The 21,477-nt window shown below is 42.1% G+C and overlaps 1 protein-coding gene across 1 annotated transcript in view; it reads left to right on the top strand.

Annotated features, from left to right (window-relative positions):
- Positions 1-4,795: 4,795 nt before the first annotated feature.
- NFX1 (nuclear transcription factor, X-box binding 1) overlaps positions 4,796-21,477 on the top strand; it is a gene marked incomplete at its 3' end in the record, with an annotated part of 48,265 nt that continues 31,583 nt past the window's right edge. The window contains exons 1-5 of the mRNA XM_080610733.1: positions 4,796-4,829; positions 11,827-12,876; positions 14,916-15,077; positions 19,315-19,392; positions 20,897-21,002. Of these exons, the coding sequence (XP_080466859.1) occupies positions 4,805-4,829; positions 11,827-12,876; positions 14,916-15,077; positions 19,315-19,392; positions 20,897-21,002 (1,421 nt within the window). The 5' untranslated portion in view covers positions 4,796-4,804. The remainder of the gene's footprint in view (positions 4,830-11,826; positions 12,877-14,915; positions 15,078-19,314; positions 19,393-20,896; positions 21,003-21,477) is intronic.

The following is a 21,477-nucleotide window of genomic DNA, read 5'->3' as shown; positions in this document are numbered from 1 at the left end:
TTAAGTCTTTTAGAGTTGCTGTTATACACCATCTGCTCCTTGTGATTTGTTAGTATTAATTCTGCCTGTAAATTCCATAACCTCTGTGTTCCATAGTGACTCTTCTAAGACACAATCCCTGGTGAGTCCCCCCATAAAGAAGAACTGGCTTGGGAATCTCATCCAGTTCTGCTGTAATGAACACAGATGTAAAGAAATCATTTAGATTTTCTGTCCTTCTCTCTGTATTTCTTTTAATCTCCCTGGTGCTGCAGACTGCCTGGCAGGCTTCCAGAGCCTGAAGTGTTCAAAAAGGGATTTATTATTAGATTTTATGCCTTATACAAGTTGTTCTTCAAACCCTTTTGGCCTGTCTCATGGTGTGGTTGACTTTTCATCTGTCACAAGTTTGGATTCTATTTTTGATATTAGGACCAAATTTAGGTTTTGGAAGGAGGCTTCTGAAAAGTTGTCCCCAGCAACAGGCTCTCTTGTCCCTCCTGCTGAACCATGACAGGTTCATTTTTCCCTGTATATGCATTTGCCCTGAGCCTCCAGTATGGTATCCTTAAAGTCTCCATGTAACCCACAAAGACATAATTATTGTAGCTGCCCCTCCATTTTTAATAAGTTTCTTCATTTTTAGGTGGTTTCCTTGGGTTTTTTCTTTCTTAAATCAAAGCACAAATTGGTGGTTTGTTGGGTTTTTTTGCTTGTCTATAAGGGCTATATGTAGAGAAGGAAAGGACAAAAGAGACAGAACATCACTGTGTGATGCAATGGAAAATGCACACAGCATCTTAGAACTCATCCTTTGCCTTCTGAAGGGGTAGATGGCACTGTATTAAACTGCTGCTTCTGGCTGCAGGGATCGTAACCCCAGTGACATTTGGAAACACCCAGGAGCAGCTTCTTTAAATATCAGGAACTCCAAGAAATCCTGTGCACAAAAGGGTATTTATTGTGTGAGACTCATGCTGAACATCTGGACTTGCAGTTGATTGGCTGTAGTCCATTTTGTCTTCCTCACCAGGACCTCATCATGGCAACCTTGCTCTCTTCATGTCAAGGCATCTTCCGAGCAGTCACTGACCTTACTATGACCATTTAAAAATGACTTAAGAATGACTACACCATGATGCCAGCTCAGGAGAGTATGTTTCTATTAGCAGATTTATCTTCTTTGGCATGCTGGCACTGACAAGTTACGGCTACGGATTCCCTTCCTTCTGCTTCCCTACTTCCCTCTGCTTTCCTACCTTCCCATCTCCCTTGAAGGCAAGGCTGTGCACCAGCATCCCTACTGCATATAGGGTAGATCTGTGACTGTAAGGGCCCTGAGTACATCTTCCCCATGTCCCTTCCCATCACCATGAGGGTTTATCTGGATGGCCTCAGTGCCAATTTTTATAAGTAGCTGTCAGGCTTTGAGAAGCCTCAGTGGGTGCCTGTCCCTCATTCCTTCCCACACTGCTTTGAAATTCATGCTTTTGTCCTTAGTGTCTGCCTGAACTACATTACAGGTATGTTTGTGTCTACTTCCCTCTGGTCCTTACCCACTGTCTTGACTTCTGGCTTGAGCTGCCCTGTCACTACAGGCCTGTTGCTTGAAGTGTTGATGAACTTGCTCTGCTCTTCTTGCTCAGGTATTGTGGTATTTGCTGGCTCCCAGCTCTATTTTCCATATGGGGCAATCTCTCCCTGCTGCTTCCTAATAGTCGTAGTGGTCAGATGGAAAAAAACCCAGCCAGTGAGAAAAGAAATGAGTGATAAATGGCAAAAGTATGTGGAGATAAATATTCTAGCATTACAAAGTACAAAGAAAACATATAGTTTAATGGAGGGCGTAAGATACAGTGGGGAGGTTATTGCCCCTATCCCTGGACTGAAAAGGAAAAATGACAATGAAAAGATAAAAGAACTATTTTGGCCAAACTTAAGTGTAGACATTGAAGTAGTAGTGCTGATAATCATACAAAGCAGTGTTAAAAATCTGTGGTGGTTCTATGTGAATGTTGTGATCGCATCTCTACAGTCGTGACAGAGAATTATCTGGGAACCTTGACAGTAGCAGGAAAGGCATGCATCACCTCCAAAAGGATGCCCCTGCCACATACCTTTCTTTGCAACCTCAGATGGCCACAATGTTTACATACAGCAAAGTACTTCAAACACACTCAAAATCCATGGCAAAACATGGATGTTGCCATACTGGTTTGCAAGCTTCCTTTGCAGCAGGGGCAGGAATCTGGCTGTGTTTCAACAGGTAGTGTTTCTTCAATAAGCCCACTGGTGCTTCAAGGGCTTTGGAGCCATGAACTTTGCCCATGAGGAAGGGAAGAACTATGCAGCAGGTGGAACTTTGATGCAAGGATTTCATCAGGGAAGTGTGGAGGGCAGAATGCAGACACTGTGTGCAGCACTGCCTCTGAGGTGTCCTTCTGCAGAGCTGTGGAATCACAGAATGGTTTGGGTTGGAAGGGACCTTAAAGCTCATTCAGTTCCAACCCCCTGCCACGGACAGGGGCACCTTCCCCTAGACCCCTAGGTTGCTCCAAGCCCCGTCCAACATGGCCTTGAACACTGCCAGGGATGGAGCATATTGTTACTAGTGCCTCAGTTTCCTATTTTTCAGTGGACAGTCTCTATGTGACAATCACAATAATGCATATTGTCTATGTCTCTCAATGTTATGGATTATTGGAGGTTTTTTTTGTGGAAAAGCTCTCCATTTCAAACTTCTGGACATTTCTGTGGATTTCTAGAACTGTATTTCTAGTCTGTTTTAATAGGTGACAGTACAATCCCTCTATATGTAGATGAAGGCTTTCGTTATCTGAACAGCAACTCTTTTGCCTGGCACTTTCATCTGTCAAGTGAAGAGTGATTCTTGAGGTTGATAATGGCGTAAGAACAGATGTTGTTTCACAAATAGCAGGAGGCCTTTTTCAATGAAAGCCAGATCTTGGAAGACTGACTTCTGAATGTGAACTTAATTTGCAGCGTCTGGAAAGATGAGCAGCTCTGTGAGGACGGTGGAGCCACGCTGCAGCACAGAACTGCTCTGGTACGGTAACCATGGCACTGCAAACCTCTGCAGGGAGGTGTGATCACACCATGGCTCAGCACCGGGGCTCCAGCCTGCAGTACCACACAGCGTGCGTTCTGTGGGGCATGGGAATCCTGGTGTGGGCTTTCCAACTGACACTTAAGCTCCAGTACTCATCTGGGATGACAAGAGTGTGGCTCTGCTGCCTCTAGAGCAGTGCAGGATGCCATATATCCCTGATGATACATCTCTCCTTTCTACCCTATGCATCTCTCTTACGCAATGCCCTGAGCCAGGCTCTGGAATGCTGCCAGCGCTCAAAGCCCATGTCAGGGAAAGGCTGCAGTCATCAAGCTGTGTCACAGCAGCCCTGCAGAGGACTACTTAGGGGTGTTGGTCGATGAGAAACTGAACATGAGCGGCTTCAGTGTGCGCTTCAGCCCAGAAACCCCCCGTGTGCGGGGCTGCAACAAAAGCAGCGTGAGCAGCAGGTCGAGGGAGGTGATCCTGCTCTGCTCTCGTCAGACCCCACTTGCAGCACTGTGTGCAGCTCTGGTATCCTCAACATCAGAAGGACATGGAGCTGTTGGAGCAAGTCCAGAGGGGGCCATGAGGATGATCAGGGGCTGGAGCACCTCCTGTATGGAGACAGGCTGAGAACATTGGGGCTGTTCAGCCTGGAGAAGAGAAGTTGCGTGGAGACCTCAGAGCAGCTTCCAGTGTCTGAAGGGGGTACACTACAAGAGAGACATTGAGGTGCTGGAGTGGGGCCAGAGAAGGGCAACGGAGCTGGTGCAGGGCCTGGAGCACAGTGTGATGGGGAAGGGCTGAGGGACCTGGGGGGTTCAGTCTGGAGAAGAGAAGGCTCAGGGGGGACCTGATCGCTCCCTACAACTGCCTGACAGGAGGATGGAGTGAGGTGGGGTCGGTCTCTGCTCCCAAGGAACAAGGGACAGGACAAGAGGAAACGGCCTCAAGCTGCACCAGGGCAGGTTTAGATGGAGCTGAGGAACAATTCCTTCCCCAGAGGGTGCTCAGGCATTGGAACAGGCTGCCCAGGGCAGGGCTGCAGTCACCGTCCCTGCAAGTGTTCACACACCGTGGAGACGAGGCCTCAGTGCCATGGGTTAGTGGTGGCTTTGGCAGTGCTGGGGAACGGTTGGACTGGATGAGCTGAAAGGGCTTTTCCAACCTGGTTGGTCAATGATTCTATACAAGGATGCTGGAGATGGACTATTCCTCCAGGACCGTACTGATAGGACAAGGGGTGATGGGTCCAAAATGAAACAGGAGAGATTTAGAAGTTCTTCCCTGTGAGGGTGCTGAGGCGCTGGCACAGGGTGCCCAGAGAATCTGTGGCTGCCCCATCCCTGGCAGTGTTCAAGCCCAGGCTGGCCAAAGGGGCTTGGCACAACCTGCTCTAGTGGATGGTGTCCCTGCCCGTGGCAGGGGTTGGAACTGGATGAGCTTTAAGTCCTTTCCAACGCACACCATGCCATGTCTTTATGACTGACAGACCACCGCAGCACACCGACATCACTCCCGTGCCAACGCTGCCTTTCCCGCTCTCTGCAGCCCCACAGCACGCTCCCGTCTTCCCACTCGCCCCGGCTGCAAGCTCGCCCCGCCCGCTCGGAGCCCTTCTGCGGCTGCGCGCTCGTAGCAACGCTCCCTCAGGGGGGCGGGGGGTGTTAGAGGGAGAGGGGGGGAGTGAGCTGGCTGGGCGCATGCGCGGCAGGCAGGAAGCCGGACCCGTGGGGAGGGGGTTTCGCTGGCATGGCGGAGGCGCGGCCCGGCTCAGGTGAGTGCCGTCGCTGTGCTCGGAGGAGCGGGCAGGATGGTTGCGGAGGGGAGAAGCAGCTCATCGCCCAGCAGCTTGTCGGGCAGACGGCCGCGCCGTGCCGGTCGAGCGAGCGCTGCCGTGTCGTGGGGCTGCGGGGCTGCGGCACCACCACCTGTTGCCGCCCCCTCCCCTTGGCCCGTCGCAGCTTGTGGGAACCTTTGGTGACCAAAATGGCTGGACGGGCCTTTGTGGGGAGCGGGAAACTTTGCCTGAGGAGGGACGTGCGAGCTTCGGTGTGTGACTAACAAACACAGCGAGGCGGTTGGCTTCTGGAAAAGTTCACCGCGCTGTGCCCACCCGCATCCGCGGAGCCCACACGCAGCCTGACGTGTCCTAGCCCAGGGCTGTGCGGGGATCGCGGCGGGGCCAGGGGTCTGGGCAGGCAGGAGGTGTCTGCTGAGGCAGGTGTCATCTCACCTGGCCGCAGTGGGCACGTTAAGCTTTAAACTGATAGAGGGAGGTTCAGGTTAGATATAAGGAAGAAGTTTTTCCCTGTGAGGGTGCTGAGGCGCTGGCACAGGGTGCCCAGAGAAGCAGTGGCTGCCCCATCCCTGGCAGTGTTCAAGGCCAGGTTGGACACAGGGGCTTGGAGCAACCTGGTCTAGTGGAAGGTGTCCCTGCCTGTGGCAGGGGATTGGAACTGGATGAGCTTTAAGGTCTTTTCCAACCCAGACTAGTCTGGGATTCTATTATCGAAGCTTAGATGGTCTTTAAGGTCTCTTCCAATCCAAACCAGTCTGTGATGTAGGCAGGGGCTCACAGGTAGAGAGCAGTTTAGAAACCCAACCTGGATTGGGGTTGAACATCAGAAGTGCCAGAAGGATTTTTATTTTTTTCAGTTGTTCTTTTACGTGCTGGCTTTTATGATGCAGGTCGAGGTTAATTTTTGTTTTACCAAGTGTGGCTGTTGAGGAGGAGAGGGAATAGCTTTTCAAGATCCTTATTCTAGCCTTGCATTTAATGGTTTATCATGTATTATGGGTATTTAATGATAGAAGAACTATTATGTAACTGTGACTTGAGCATGTAGCTAGAAATAACATAGTTGCCCAGAGTCATTTATGGTATTTTGTATTTTTAGCACATCTCTTAATTTTCTTGTAGTCTGGGTAGACTTTCAGGTAACCAGTGTCACTTTGGGATCACCTGATGAGCTAACTCATTTCATGTTTCTAGAGTCATTAGGTTTCTGCCTGGAAGAATCTTTGTCTTTTGTGGCTGGAATGAAGAAAATACGAATCTCTACTTTTGCAGCACCCTGATGTTAATTCAGATAATGTTATGATTAGCCTATATCTTAAATAGCATCCTCTGCCTCTTCTCTCTGCTTGACAGCTGCCTTGTGGGAAGTGGAATGGCCTGGGACATGGTTCAGAGAGTAGAGAGTGATAGTTTCAGTTAAGAGAAGCTGCTGCAGGAAGCTGCTGCAGGCAAATGTCTGCTTGTCTGTCTTCTGTGCTGTGAGGCTGCAAGTCAACTCTGGTCCTGAAATGTTTTGTACAGCATATATGTATTGGAATAAAGGGCCTTACATAGGTGTACTGCACTAAAAATAGCTTTGCTAGCAATGATCAGCCTGGATGATGCACCATTTCTACATTTGCTTTACAGTACTTAAGCTAACACAGATATTGTCATATTGTCCTGGAGCTCATTACTTGTTGTTGTAACCCATACTATGTTATGAAGAGCCATCTTATAGGTAAGTTTCAAGTTGTGCTTGTACAATATTAAGATGGGAACTGACTTCTCCCCTGCAGCTTCATGGGCAGACTGAGCGTATGACTGTGAGCTTAAATATGAAAGATATTTCTGTTCTCAGGGTAGATCGGGGAAGCAGCTGGGGTTGAGGAGTGACAGTTTTGGGTCATGGCAGATGTGCAGCCCATCTGGGATATTTTGCCAGTGGTCATTGATTGTTGAGACTTGGGTAATGAGTATGAGAGACAAAGGGGAAGAATATAAGAAACAAGGTAATGCTAAACTGATTATTCACATTGCTACACCTTTCTAATTTCTAGCCGTATGCACCTAGAAGGGACAGGTGGCATTTATATTTAATCATAGAATCCCAGACTGGTTTGGGTTGGAAAGGACCTTAAGATCATCTCCGTGGGCAGGGATGCCTCACACTAGACCATGTCGCCCAAGGCTCTGTCCAGCCTGGCCTTGAACACTGCCAGGGATGAAGCATTCACAGCTTCCCTGGGCAACCTGTGCCAGCGCCTCACCACCCTCACAGTAAAGAACTTCTTCCTTTTATCTAACCTGAACTTCCCCTCTTTCAATCTGAACCTATCCCCCCTTGTCCTATTGCTATAGTCCCCTATGAAGAGTCCTTCTCCGGCATCCTTGTAGGCCCCCCTCGAGTAATAGACATTATTGACAATGAGTATTTTCTTTTGTCCCATCAGTTTCCGTAAGTGCTGCTGAATGTAGTTTTGGGGTTTGCCTGCATGATGACAGCTGGGTCATTAGACATGGTATAATGTGCCTAAACTGAAGATATCAGAGAGTTGCTATGAAGCATTGAGTACCCCACTGTAAGGGTGAACAGGAAAGTGAAAACTTGTAATACATTTGTTCTTATGCAAAATCCATTCTGTAGTAGGTGCTTCTCTTAGGATGATGAAACTACTTATAGCAAAGTTGTAGTTTTTTCCTTACTTGTATATTTCTCTTGTATCATCTTGAAATGGTTAGGTAAAACTTCATGTTCTCTTCAAAATCTGGGTGCTCTGAGTTTGAACAGTAGCGTAAAAACCCAAAAGCATAGCACTGTGCACCAGTGTACCCAGGGGGCTAACTAGCTGGGAAGCAGCTCTGCAGATAGGGAACTTAGGGTCCTTGGTAGCCTATGATCAGACCTCCCTGTTCACTCTCCCTCATAAGGAAGCTGTAGACAGCAGCGAGGTCAGACTCCTCCATGCTGAGCAAAGCTAGTATTCTTAGCTGTTCCTCCTAAGTCATGTCTTCTAGTCCTTTCACCGTCTTTTTAAACCCTTTTGGGACACATTGTAATGTTTTTATATCCTTTCCTTGTGGAGCCCAAAACTGCACACAAGTCTCAATTATGTTTGGTTGATTTTATGGCTGTCTCGCTAAGAAATGGTCAATTAAGAAATCAGTGCTTGCCCAATAATCGGTGTTGTTTATTTAGTTCTAATTTTTCTTTCTGTCTAGGAGATAGAGCTGAATTCATTTAAGAATACAGAAGTACTACCTTTGACACCTAAGGGGCTACCAAGTGGATTGTTGTACCCATTATCATAGGTTAGGGTTGGAAAGGACCTTAAGATTGTCCAGTTCCAACCTCCTGCCATGGGCAGGGACACCTTCCACTAGACCAGGCTGCCCCAGGCCCTGTCCAGCCTGGCCTTGAACACTGCCAGGAATGGAGCATTTGCCACTTCTCTGGACAATCTGTGACAGTGCCTCAGCACCCTCACAGGGAACAACTTCTTCCTTCTGTCTAACCTGAACTTCCCCTGTTTCAGTTTGAACCCATCACCCCTTGTCCTGTCGCTACAGTCCCTGATGAAGAGTCCCTCTCCAGCATCCTTGTAGCCCCCTTCAGACACTGGAAGCTGCTCTGAGGTCTCCACATAGCTTCTCTTTTCCAGGCAGAACAGCCCCAGTGTTCTTAGCCTGTCTCCATATAGGAGGTACTCCAGCCCTTGAGCATCCTCATGGCCTCTTCTGGACTTACTCCAACAGCTCCATGTCCTTCTTAAATTGAGGGTACCAGCACTGCACCCAGTGTTGCAAGTGGGGTCTCATGAGAGCAGAGTAGAGGGGCAGGATCACCTCCTTTGGCCTCTCTGGACTTCTTCAATATAATTTTTTTTTTGTCTTTCTTAATTACTAACTTTGTACAGTCTCAGCCTAATTAAAGTATGTTGTTTAACGGCTCTTTAAAATCTAATTGAATGTAGCTTGCTGAAACTGCTAAGAAATGTCACTTAAACATGATGTCTGTACCTTCAAATGTCATTATTCATGTCTTCATAAAAAAAAAAGTACCTAAGTTAAGTTTGGCTTTACTAGTCCATAAAATAAGCTGGTTTTGAAGCAGAGCTTGTATGGATTAAAATGAGATGTGTACTTACTAATTTGCTTTGTATTTTTAAAAAGTGGCCTTATCAAGTGATTTTTCTGAAGGACTGTTCACACAGACTACCTAACCTTGCCAAGGCATTTTGTCTCTCTCCATAGTTAATGCTGAGGTGTTGTAATATGCCATGTTGTGGCAGAACAGACTTGAAACCATGTAAGTTTCATATGTTTGGTTTTAATTCACATTTGAGCTCTTAAGGATATTAAAATCTGCAATGCAGAGGTTGTTTCTAAAGGTACTGAGATTTTCTTTGTTTATTTTATAGACAAGCTGGAATCTTGCTTTGGAGGTTCCCTTTTTCTTGCGATTTTTGTGTATGTGCATGTAAACATGTCAGAGGAAATTTGAGCCAGTGTTAGCTACTGATTATTACACTTGTATGTGTATTTTGCAGTTACTTGTCTTGGCAGACAGAAGTAAGTCTTAGTAGAATTTACCACTTTGGAATTTTTTTCATAATGTAAAAGCTGACAGTAAGAACAGGAATCCTATTCATGGGTGATATAAAAAGTCCTAATGAATTATTCATATTTTGGAGGTGCTTTTAAATAGCTGAATCCCGATTTCCCATCTGTTTCTTCAAACTTTAGAGATTACTTGGAAAGCGCTTTCAAAAATACCCTTCCACAGCTATATTTCAAGTCCTGGTTATGCTTCTTGGAGGCCACGTGCAGAAGTTAGCGTGTATTTTAGAAACCCAGCGTTTTAAAGCCATGTCCAGCATGTTTTTATGTCAGTATCGGACAGTGTTACTGATCTACAAGACGAACTTCCTCAAGCTTATTTACTGCATTCATTTGAAAGCCCTTTGCAGCAATTTGTTTGTAATTCATGCATACATTTTTACATACCACATTTCATAACCAAAGAAACGATGGTCTTTAATAACAGAATGTACTTCTAGGAGGCAAGCTGCTTGATGTTTGCAAAACATGTTTTTATGAAACGTTAAGAAGTCAATTGTTTTCCCTTGTATCTATCTTTAGATTTTAAATTAAAAATTAAATTTTAAACTTTAAATTTTAGGGTATCCGAAAGAATTCTTAAACCAGCCAATGAAATGGATTGCTTCTGATTTAGTTGGTATGTAATTATAGGATGGCAACCTGTCTTCAAATCAAAATATGTGAAACTGTGTTAAGTAATCTATACTGAATGACTGTTGCCTACATTATAATGTTCTTCATTAGTGATAGGAAAGAAACTAGCGAAACATTGGAAAAACTGAAAGTGTAGTCATAGAAAGTAAAAAGGACAACTTTATATTTTGAGTTCTTTACACAGAATACATGTGCTAAGATGAGAAAAATAGATTGCTTCCAGGGAAGCTGCTTGCAGTCCAGGTTTTCAGATGTGTAAGCCTAGTATTCTGTATGTACTAGGATCTACACTCCTAACGATAGAATAGTTGAGCTGGAAAGGATCTGCAGTGATCAAGGCCAACCGCCTGACAAAACGTTAAAGCATATTATTAAGGGCATTGTCCAGATGCTTCTTAGACACTGACGGGCTTGGGGCATTGACCACCCTCCTGGTAAAGGAATGTTTCCTTCTATCAAGTCTGAACCTCTCCTGATGGATCCAGCTTTGAGCCATCCCCATGCACCCTGGCACTGGACACCAGGAAGAAGAGCTCAGCACCTCCCTCTCCATTTCCCTTCTCTTTGAGTTCAGGTTGATTCTTAACTCAATCCCAGGCAGTTCTGAAAGGCCTCTGTCTGGTGTTCTCATTCTCTTGTCTGAAAATCAGGTTAGTGTTACAGCTTAAAAAAACCCAAACACACACTTTGCGTTTGCTCTTTATATCTAGTGTGATAATATAGAATAGCATATAGCATAAAATGTACTATTACGCTGTTACATTAATGACACATACCATATTATAATACTATTATCTATTAATATATTAAATAAAAATAGGTATATATATTGTCTTTGCAAAGACAAAACCCCAGAATGATTTCAACTGAGTCTCTCTTTAAAAAGTATGAATTAGGTTATGTGGTTAAGAACATGCTGAAATGTAATTTTAAGTTCCTAACTTTTAGGAAACTTAAAGCTTCACTTCCACAAAGTTGTATGTTATGTTTTTTTCGTTGGCCACCAAATCCCTCATAGTAGTTATGACTGTTCCTAGAGGTTTAAAAAAACTCTTTGATTGAAAGTAAGTGAAATTCACTGAAAAAATGCATTAATGTTTTGAAATGTCCTGGTTTGTTCTTTCCTTCAAAATGTTAATTTCCACATTATTGAAAAGTTAAAATAATAGGTAGAGAGTGTCTGTTGTTTTAATGCTGTTTCAAATGTTTTGCCTTACCATATGTTTTTATACTCTTATATTAACTCTGTGTCATTCTGTAAAGATGGCAAGAGAAGGTGATGTCCAGAAAGCACTGTACGATTTGACTCTAGTTTCTGGAAACTTGTTTACATTTGTTCTGTGAAGTGTGGGATTGATTTATCTTCTGGGCCTTTGCATGTATGGTGGTTTTGCTGCAAAGAAATTGTAGAATCATAGACTGGTTTGGCTTGGAAGGGACCTTAAAGCTCATCCAGTTCCATCCCTTTGCCACAGGCAGGGACACCTCACACTAGAGCAGGTTGCTTCAAGCCTCATCCAACCTGGCCTTGAGCACTTCCAGGGATGACGCAGCCACAGCTTCCCTGGGCACCCTGTGCCAGCGCCTCAGCACCCTCACAGGGAAGAACTTCCTAATGCCTAATCTCAGTCTCCCCTCTGTCAGCTTAAAGCCATTCCCCCTTGTCCTGTCACTACAGGCCCTTGTAGTATTTCACATTTAATAGTCTTACACACGTCTTTATTTTTTCACTTTTTAGGTGCTTTGAATTTCAATCCTGATGCTGCTAATTCCATTCCAGGAGAAAGGCAACCTACAGATATAAACTGGGCCAACAAAGATAGGAAAGACTCCAACAGTAATCTGAATAGAAGTAATTTACCATTTCCTAGTCTGTCTTCTGAAAGAGGTACAGAGTATGAAAGCTCTTCCGCAAAGCATCATGGCATTTGTAATCCAGAAAGTCAGTATGGGAATCCTGAAGACTTCCACCGATATTTTGGTAACAGTAAAAGTTTGAAGAACCGCAACTTGCAAAGCCAGAGATGGCACAGATCAAGAAATGACAGCACGTGTACTAGAAGTAAGATAAAGCCAAGTACTGCTGATGCTGCTGCAGGTCTGGGAGTTTCAGATGCTGCAGTAGTACCTGGGAGGAGAGCACCTGCTAGAGGGTACAATGATTTTGTCTCCTCAGAGAGTGACAGGGAAGTACCAAGTGCTGATAGCAGGGGAGCAAAGCCAAAGAAAACACACCTGATGCATGTATCTGGAAGAGGTTTCAGGGAGAAGGGTAAGCAAGTACCTGAGCGGGAAAAGAGAGTGAGCTCTAAACAGAAAGTAGAGCTGTTTGAAAATGTTCCATCTTTGGATTTGACTCAGTCTGACTCTTCAGAATCATCTGTTGGAAAGGCATTCTGTGATGTCCCTGTTGGTGGTGTGGATGAGCAGAAAGGCTACAATTACGCAAACAAAAGATATCCTCGGAAGCCTGTGTGGAATAAACCCCCTGCAGAAAAAGAGTGTCAGAAAAGACACGATTCTCACCGTAGTAAAAATACAAAAGTAAGTAAGAAGTCTTCTCTTGCATATACTCCAAAAGATAAAAATGAAAGGAAGAAAGAACTCTCTGTTCACAGAAATGATGAAACCTTGACAAGTGATATCAGGCATCAGTTGTCTGATTCTGTCAGATGTAATGGAAGAAAGTTCCTTCTAAAGGGAGATCAAGCACCTGCACTTCATTTCAGCTGGACCCAGTACTGGAAAAAGCAAAGTGATGTACCAAAAAACAAAGAAACTCATACAGGTAAGCTTTCTAGACTGTCCTGTACTTCTGTATTAAAGATGTGGTCATGAATAATTTGAACTTCCTTCACATTTGACTAGCTAAAGAGGCTTATTTCACATTAGGTCAGTATCTGAGGGTAGAATTACATGTAAATGTGTGATTTCTGAGTGGTGAGATGTTCTGTTATGTTTACTAGGGAAGAACAGATTTTGTTTAAAGGTGGTTTGGTTTGGTTTTTGTTTTGTTTCACTGCCAAACTGCAAGTGGTGGCCTGGTCAGGCACTATATTAAAACCTGTATGTTGGGGGAGCTGGGGAGTCAAATTCTGAGCATACTGAACAATGGACTTGAGAGGGACAATCCTAAAACTGATCTTTGCAGAACAGTTTTCTCATGTTTTGTGTAGAAGTAGGAAAATGACAGATAGAAGAAATGTATTCTCCTCCTAACTGGATTTTTCTTTGTTCCTTTTTTTGCAACATATCAAAAGATAGCAAGAGAAAGTGTCTGGAAACTGGCCTATTTCTTTCTTTTCCTTTTTTTGGTCCTTTTCCAGTTGAACCACTCAAAAATCTCAACCTTATCTCTGCTGCCCAGAATGGTAGAGACAGGTAGAGTAGTTCCTATCTTAACTGTGGTATTGAATCTTCTGAAGATTGTGCTTCTCAGTGTCTCTTCACTTTCAGAGCTGAGAAAGTAGTAGCATAATCAGGAAGCGTAGTGTTGCTTCAGGTAGTAACTTTGTTCCCTTAGGAGAAAGAAGCTCAAGGATCAAGATTCTCCTTGAGTTTTCTAATATAAATACATTAACTTTCATGCTCCTGGGTTCTACTTGAATCATAAAGATACCTCAGTCTTTCTCCTATCATTATTACTATGACATGGAAAAGGTCATGTGCAATAAGTAGGAAGAGAAGTAGCAATCTTTTGCAGGGAACTGAAGGAACTTCCTGCTCTAAAATGGCAGTCTGTCTCTGTATGCTTTAGTTGGGAGCTATTTTGGAAACGTATCTGCCACTGTTTTCAGGGGCCGGAGTCTGAGTCTTTGTGGGACAGCTGTTCTTTCTGAGTACAGACAAGATAGCTTTAGTCTTCTGGAGAGAAGAAGTCTGGTTTAGATAGGGATGCTTTCTTTGCTGCTCTGGTGGGCTTGCTTTCAGTCATGTGTGTTATGAACATGTTTTGAATTGATAGTCATTTTTCTTTTGTTATTTCCATTTTTTTTTTTGTCCTTCATTATGAGTTCTAACTTCCTTTGTATTGGCACTGTGTGAAAGTGGTACATTTTTACATTTCACACTTAAAATCTTTAGAATTCTGCAGGTATAGATCAAATAGCATTTAAAAGGTGTATTTGGTTGCCTTACTTTGATTGGAGAGTCAACTTCAATTCTGCTAGACTGTGTGGTGCCTTTGTTACGGTTGCACATCTAACTCTGTTGTCAGACTGTTTTGTCTTTCATGTGGAGTGCTTGCTTTATTTTCAGAGTACTTTGTCATGTTCTTTCATATGGCTCAAAGGCCCTGTACTTTGACTGTTCTTTCCTGGTAATTCCACTTCTAAAGCAGTCGGTTTATGAGGGGCTTATTTTTGTAATCCAAGTACTTCACTGTTAATATTTGTTGTGTGATCTCTCAGGAATACTCAAGGATGGGAATTTAATTTTGGCCGAACCTTCTGTAGTTAAGAGCTTTAAGCTTTTGAGTTTAAACCTTAGGCGAAGATAAATTTCCCATAAAAAATGATGAGTAAAATCCCAAACTTCTGCCAAGCTTAAAACCATTAACAAATTTGGAAGATCGGAATGATTGTTATTCCTCAGCAGGGATTACTCTTACCACTTTTGTGGGAATCTCATACTTGCTTTTCCTGCTCTAAACTAGGAAAATGCTTATCGGGTTTCAGACCAAAATCTTCGAGGAGTAAACTAATATCTTGTTATAGCCCTACAGGAAAAAGAAGTTCTGTTATAGTTTAAATGAAATCTTGGATTTTGCTTGTATTTTGTTTCTCAGCTAGCTGATGTTTCATGCACAAGTGTGTGTTTTATTTGCAGGGTCATTGATTGAACAGCTGACCACAGAGAAGTACGAGTGCATGGTATGCTGTGAGGTGGTCCGAATAGTAGCCCCAGTGTGGAGCTGTCAGAATTGCTACCATGTATTCCACCTGAACTGCATTAAGAAGTGGGCACGATCACCAGCTTCACAAGCTGAAGGTTGGTACTCTCTTGCACGCACTTCCTCTCTCAAATATATATAATAGCAACATTTGTGTTTCTTATGTTGGAAAACTACTTGTAAATACTGTCTGAGGTAACCAGTAAGCTGTAAGCAAAGCAAATTTTAATTACTTGGTTCTTCTTCCATGGTTCTTTAGATGCTCTATATTATCTTCCTAACTGTTTTGGTTCTTTCTAGTGTTATAGCTAAAACTAATTTTCAGGTTTCGAAGTGTAAGTAAAAGATCACTCAATGAGATCAGTGCATCAAGATGCGAAGCTTTGTGGCTGTGTTTTTACACGCCAAGAAGTGTCTCATCTTTGCTCATCTGTGCTTGGCTGAGCAGTCAAACAGAAGCAGTACTCCAGGCATCAGTTGTCTGCTTTTACTCTTAGTTATGTTCTCAAATAAAGCACTTCTGAAATCCATCACTGATGCCATGCAGTGAAATGAAATTCAGAGAAGACAGAAAGCTTCTGCCTTTGTCATTAGCTTAAACTGGTTCAGATTCTTTGTATTAGACCACTTTTTGAATATCTGATACCACTACATTCTGCCCTGTGAATGCTTTGGTGTAAGTTAAAGGTGAATTGCAGCCTCCCTGCTGTGTTCAGCTGTGTGATGTGGACACACTGAAGATTGTAATGTTCATCTTGAAGTAGAGTTAATTTTTTTCTGGACCCTGCTTGTTTAGCATTTACCAATCTTCATATGTCTGTCTGGGCATACTTGAGTAGGAAGAAGCACAGAATTATCCTACCATAACAAAGACTTCTCGGACCCTGCATTATCTCTCAGGGTATCTTTCAGATGTGTTTTACTGAAGATGTCTTCCCTCGGAGACTTACTTGCCTTCTATTGTCTTCCTGGTCATTTGAAAAATTAGTTTGGGCAAGCGAGTCAAAGAATCTCTTGGTTATCTGTGGGGAGTCATAGGGTATTTCTCTGTTCTTGGCTCTGCTTATATTAGGCTTTCGATTGACATCCAGCCTTTGGTATTTCCATGGTGTAGACTATCAGCAGCACTAAGAAGTAAAGAGTGGATTTTCATTGTGTATTAGAGATGTCCAGGTCAGGAGAAGGAAGGGGTCTGCTAGGCATGACCTTGCCATCATGTGGATAAATCCTTTCCTATAAGGAAGAACATCACTTTCTCCTTAGCAAGCATTTTTTACTAACATTTTGAATTATGTCTTGAAAGAATGTGACCTTTAAATATTGCACAGGTACGGTCAGTCTGACAGAAACACTTGCACTGCACACATCTTTGTTGTGTTTATAAAAGGAAAACTGTTGTCTGTTGCCACCTTTCTTGTACTTTTAAGATCTGATGCTTCAGTGGTGTTTGACTTGTGTACTAACATTGATGGGGCAAAAGTTTAAGCCATTTACTCCCTTCTTTGCGGATGGTTTTGCTGGTATTTTCATTTTGGCTGGAGGGATTGGAGATATTTGAGTTACAACAACCTTTTCTATTCTGCTTCTTCTGCTCCCCTTGCTCTCCGCTTCCAGATTAGACAGTGGTCTGTACCAGTATTGGTCTCTAAGATGGATTCTGAGTTTCAGTGGTCAGAATATGAATCTACTTGCCTCTTTGTTTTGGTTTTTTTTTCCCCTTTTTTTCCTTAAGCCATGCTACTTAAGGGCTGAAGCCATTCTGTGTGCCTTGGATATTACACAAATATCACTTTTTTGTCACTGGGACAAGAGCTTTTGATTGTGTCGAGCTGAGAAGACAAAGCAGTAATTTATCCTCATGCAGATTATGTCTTTGGAAAACTGTGTAAAACCATCTTAGAAATGGTAGCATGAAACTACCAGTGTTGATTCTAGTATAGTCTACACAGTTGAAGTGATTGAAATCTTGTTTGGAGTTCTTATGCACCTAGCATTGTATACATGTGGAAAATTCCTGCCATACTGCTGCCTTTGGAAATGCAGCCTTCTAGCGTTCACTTTATTCTAGCAGATGTGTCTGGATCCTTTCTTATGTAATTACCTGTGACTCATCTAGGCAAGCATGTAAAGAGGAAAGTTGCTTGCTTGAAACTGCACATAAAGATCTCTAGTCTATATATATAATTCCCAGCTCTTCCTACTCAAGGTTCTTTTGAGCCTTTTAATCCTTTAGGATGCTGGAAACTGAGGAGGTTGTTCACTGTACCTTTATGACAACAGGAATGCAGGACGGGGCAGGGTTCTGGGCATGGTACCACAGGTAAATATAACTGTCCTTTTGATGTCTTTGGTTGGAAGTCTGTTTACTTTGATCCTATTAATGAGAAGATTCATGGGAGTGGAATGATCATTCTGCAGGGTCATCCTCATTCCCACTTGCTTCAGTAATCAGGATTTGGAAGGAGTAGTTACAGGACTGTAATGTAGATGTCAGGAGTCACCCCACTGTCATTCTACCCTACTGTGATTGCATCTGAATCCATGAAGAAAACTTAATTCTTATTTCTAGAGGAAAGCAACTGTACATGTTCCTTGTGGGTAGATCCACTTGCCCTTCTTAGAGAAACAAAGGATAATCAGTGATTAAGAAGAACAAAATGTATCTTGAAAGTCTGTTTTGCTTGGTAAAAGGTTCCTATTTTACAAGGACCTTCACTAAACTCTAGAGAAATTGTTGTTGGTAAAGGACTCCTGCTCTGGGTATGCTGCTCTGGGGAAGATGTTGATAGGAGAGGCCTTCTTCTGGCCTCCTGAAGCTTTATGATAGACTTACCTTGAAAAGCATAACATAGAATAACAGTGAAAGAAATAATGTTGTTAATGCAATAGTGAAATATATTGTACAAAGTAATCCCATAGGGAATCCCTTAGGTTTACTATGCTAGCTTTGAGAGGGACCATGTAAGATGCTGAAAGCTTTGTCAGCAGATACCCCTTTCAGTTTCCTGCTGCTAGGAACCTGTAGCTTTTAACACTTCTCTCTGAGATGCTTCAATTTCTAGCAGTCAAATAAATAAAGAAATCTTGGTCAGGAAACACAGATTGGTCTTGAGCATGAAGATGGGAGCATACTCCTTGTGCCATTGTGATACAGCTGCTCAGCCCATAATTGTATGGGCTAGGTCCATATGTGCCACTCTTGGTGGCACAGTGATAGAGACCAGGATGACGAGGGGTATGAATAGGCACTGACTGAAAAGAACAGACGTGCTTTAGATTTGCATTTTAAGAGGGGCAAAGCAAATGATCACCAACTGGATCATTTCCAGTTTGTGAAAATCATTACCGGTGTGTGTTATGATGGTTAATGCAGGACGCCTCCACTCCTGGTGATAGCAGGTGTAGGTGTGCCTGTCATTGCAGTGCAGTGGTTGTGTCACATAGGGTTTACTGTTTGAAATTCCTCCTGCATTCAAAATGTGAGAACATCATAAATCTCAATCAAATTTCTTAATAGCAACGAACAGTTCCAAAATCACAGCTTTATTAATTTACCAGCACTGATTGAGAGAGACAGTAAGAGCTAATCAGTTTATAGATATTTTTATAGCTATCCGTACAGATACAAAAATCTCTCCCCCTTTGTGTTCAGTAGTGATCTTGTACTGATATTCTTCATAGCCAGATATGTACTGAATTTAGGAAACATCTTAATGAACATTGTATTCCTTACACTGAAGTTCTTGCTTTACTCTAACCGACCCCCTCCTGAAATGCAGAAGCAAGAAAACTACCATTTAATAAATTACCAACTTGAAGAATAATGTCCTAGTCAATACCTAGGTATTGTCACCTTGAAATTAATTTAAAGTAGATCATTCTGATTTATATAGCACCTGTTTGTTCTGGACGTGAAGCAATACTGAATTGGTCTTCGACAAGACATGTAAGCTTTTAACATTGGAGGATAATGAAAAGGAATATGCAGGTGGTGCTTAAGGCTGTAGGTAATTATATTTTTCTCACCAATTTCCCACACTTCAACACATTCTCACATCTTTAGATATGGGTAAAGACTTTCTGTGTTCTAGTAGAATGTCTTATGGTAATAGAAAAAGTGGAATTGTAATACTGCCTCTATATAAAGCTGGAGCCTGGTCAGATGAAGTAGCACTATATCTTAATACAGATATATTTTATTAACCTGCTTTCTAACCGCTTCTGGTTTGGTTGCAGCTATGGTAAGAAACAAGGCAAGAGCGCTTACTCCAAGCTTGCAAATTAGCTCCTTTATTTACTTCAAGTCATATTTGTCCTTATTTCTTTTATCTGCAGATGGCAATAGCGGTTGGAGATGTCCAGCTTGTCAGAATGCTTCCACGCAAGTTCCTAAAACTTACACTTGTTTCTGTGGTGAGTTTCTTGCTTTTGCAAAGATCAACAATTTTGTTGTTTTGATTCTTTAATTGGAATTCTGCTGTTGCTGCTTGTTTGCCTACATCCCTGAAATTAACCTTGTTTAAAAGTGTATTGGTACTGAAAGGTGGCTGTGTAGAGAATGATACATATGTTGCTTAAAACATTTAAAAATGAAATACTAAATCAGAAGTGATAAACATGTTCATATCACCGTAAAAATAGTTTTTATGGAACAATGATAGAATTTGGCCACTATCCTATAAGCTTTCCTTCTGTAGAAAGCCTGAAATAACATTCATTGTTGTCATTCTTTGTGGCAAGATACACCAAAATGCTACACAATTCCAGTATGTAACTATCTTAACCTTTAAGTTGCTTTAGCATTTTTATCATTTATGTTGGTCAGGGACACATACGAGTTAAATAGGAAATAATATTTACAATTTTCAGATCTTTATGTGAATGCATCTTTAATAAAAGAGGTAGATGAGGCAAGTACCACATTCATTCAGCCTTAAGTATATGACGGAGAAATGCATTAGGTTACTTAGTTGCATACGTGCAAACACATTTTATTTGAGATTTACACTGCCGAAATTTGTGGTGATTCTGTGTAGCTTTTCCTTCCTTAAGTGAGAGTCATGGGAAAGTTACACCTGACTTTCTACAAAACAATGTTCTGGAATTGAGACAGAATCTGAGAGTCAATGAACTTGTCCTACAGAAACTAGACTTCTGCTGTAATAGGTAACAATTTGTCTAAAGTTCTCTTATCTAAACGTCTGAGTCAGGTAAGATAGTGCAATGCAGGTGAGACTGGAGGTTTCAGATGAAAATATGTGAAATCTGAGGAGTACAGGGATAAAAATTCAGATAGAATGAATGTTTTGATTTGAAATGAAAATTACACTTTTAGGAGAGGTTGCCATTGTGTTAAATAAGAAAGAATTTTTTGCCCTGGGTTAAAGATTATTTCATAGTTGGGGGAGATCTACAGTAGGAACCTCAAGTTGTCCATGGGATTAGTATTACCATGTTTGAGCATAAGATTTTAATCTTTTATAGATAATTTTACATTAAAAATATGGCACTTGGATATCACCAGTTGCTTATGCAGTGCCGTCTTCTATTTGATAGAAAATACTGTGTGTTCAGTGTGGTTAAGTATGGGGTTTTTCATCATCCCATGAGGAAATTCCGAGCACCTTTTTCTTCTGAATCTTCTAATTTTCAGGATTTTCCCTTGTATTCAACTAGTTTAACTGATAGTCAGGTGAAAAAGTACCATCTGTGGTGTTTATTTGTATTTTCTTAACTTGCAACTTGCAGAATATACAAAGGCATACTAAAAGAATTAAAATTACATAGCTTATATAATTATGTTTTTCAAAGTTGACTACTGCCAGTATTGAAAAGACAGCTTTTTGGTGTGATATTTTCACCAATTCAATATCGTATTCAAGGCAATAACTATGTTTTTGGTTTTGACATGGTTTAGGTAAGGTGCACAATCCTGAATGGAACAGAAACGAAATCCCACATAGCTGTGGGGAGCTTTGTGGAAAAAAGAGACAGAGTTTGGACTGTCCACATCTTTGTAACATGTAAGTAAATGTTGATCATATGAATATTGAAATGATCTAGAGATTATTTCTGAAGGCTATAGTTGGATATTTTTTGTCTATCAAATATGCTTAGAGGTATATTTAGTTTATAGCTCAGATGAAGCCTGAAAAAAATGAAGGCTATTTGTGTTTGTATGCCCAAGGCGAGTTCATATGAAAATGAACAGGTCAACAATAGTTGTAGCAACATTTCCATCGTTTTAGGAACTAATCCAGCTGCCTGACTTGGTTTCAAAAACCTTAATTGAAGTAGTGAAGTAATACTGAATAGAGGTAACTTTAAGCATGTATCCAGTGGTCCAGGCTTTTTAGGTGCTGCTTTTCCTGTGTGTTTGTCTATATCTTAATCCAAGAGTATTGGTACTTGGTTAAACTGAAGGACCGCTTATTTCTGTCCTTAGTTTCTTTTTCTTTCCTTCGGCTTGTAAACTGGTGAGGATAAGAAGGTATTTTA

Source organism: Psittacula echo, assembly GCF_963264785.1.
Source record: "Psittacula echo genome assembly, chromosome: 2".
Classification (NCBI taxonomy): Eukaryota; Metazoa; Chordata; class Aves; order Psittaciformes; family Psittacidae; genus Psittacula; species Psittacula echo.
Note: the sequence above shows the minus strand (reverse complement) of the source record. Positions and strands in the feature narration are given on the sequence as shown.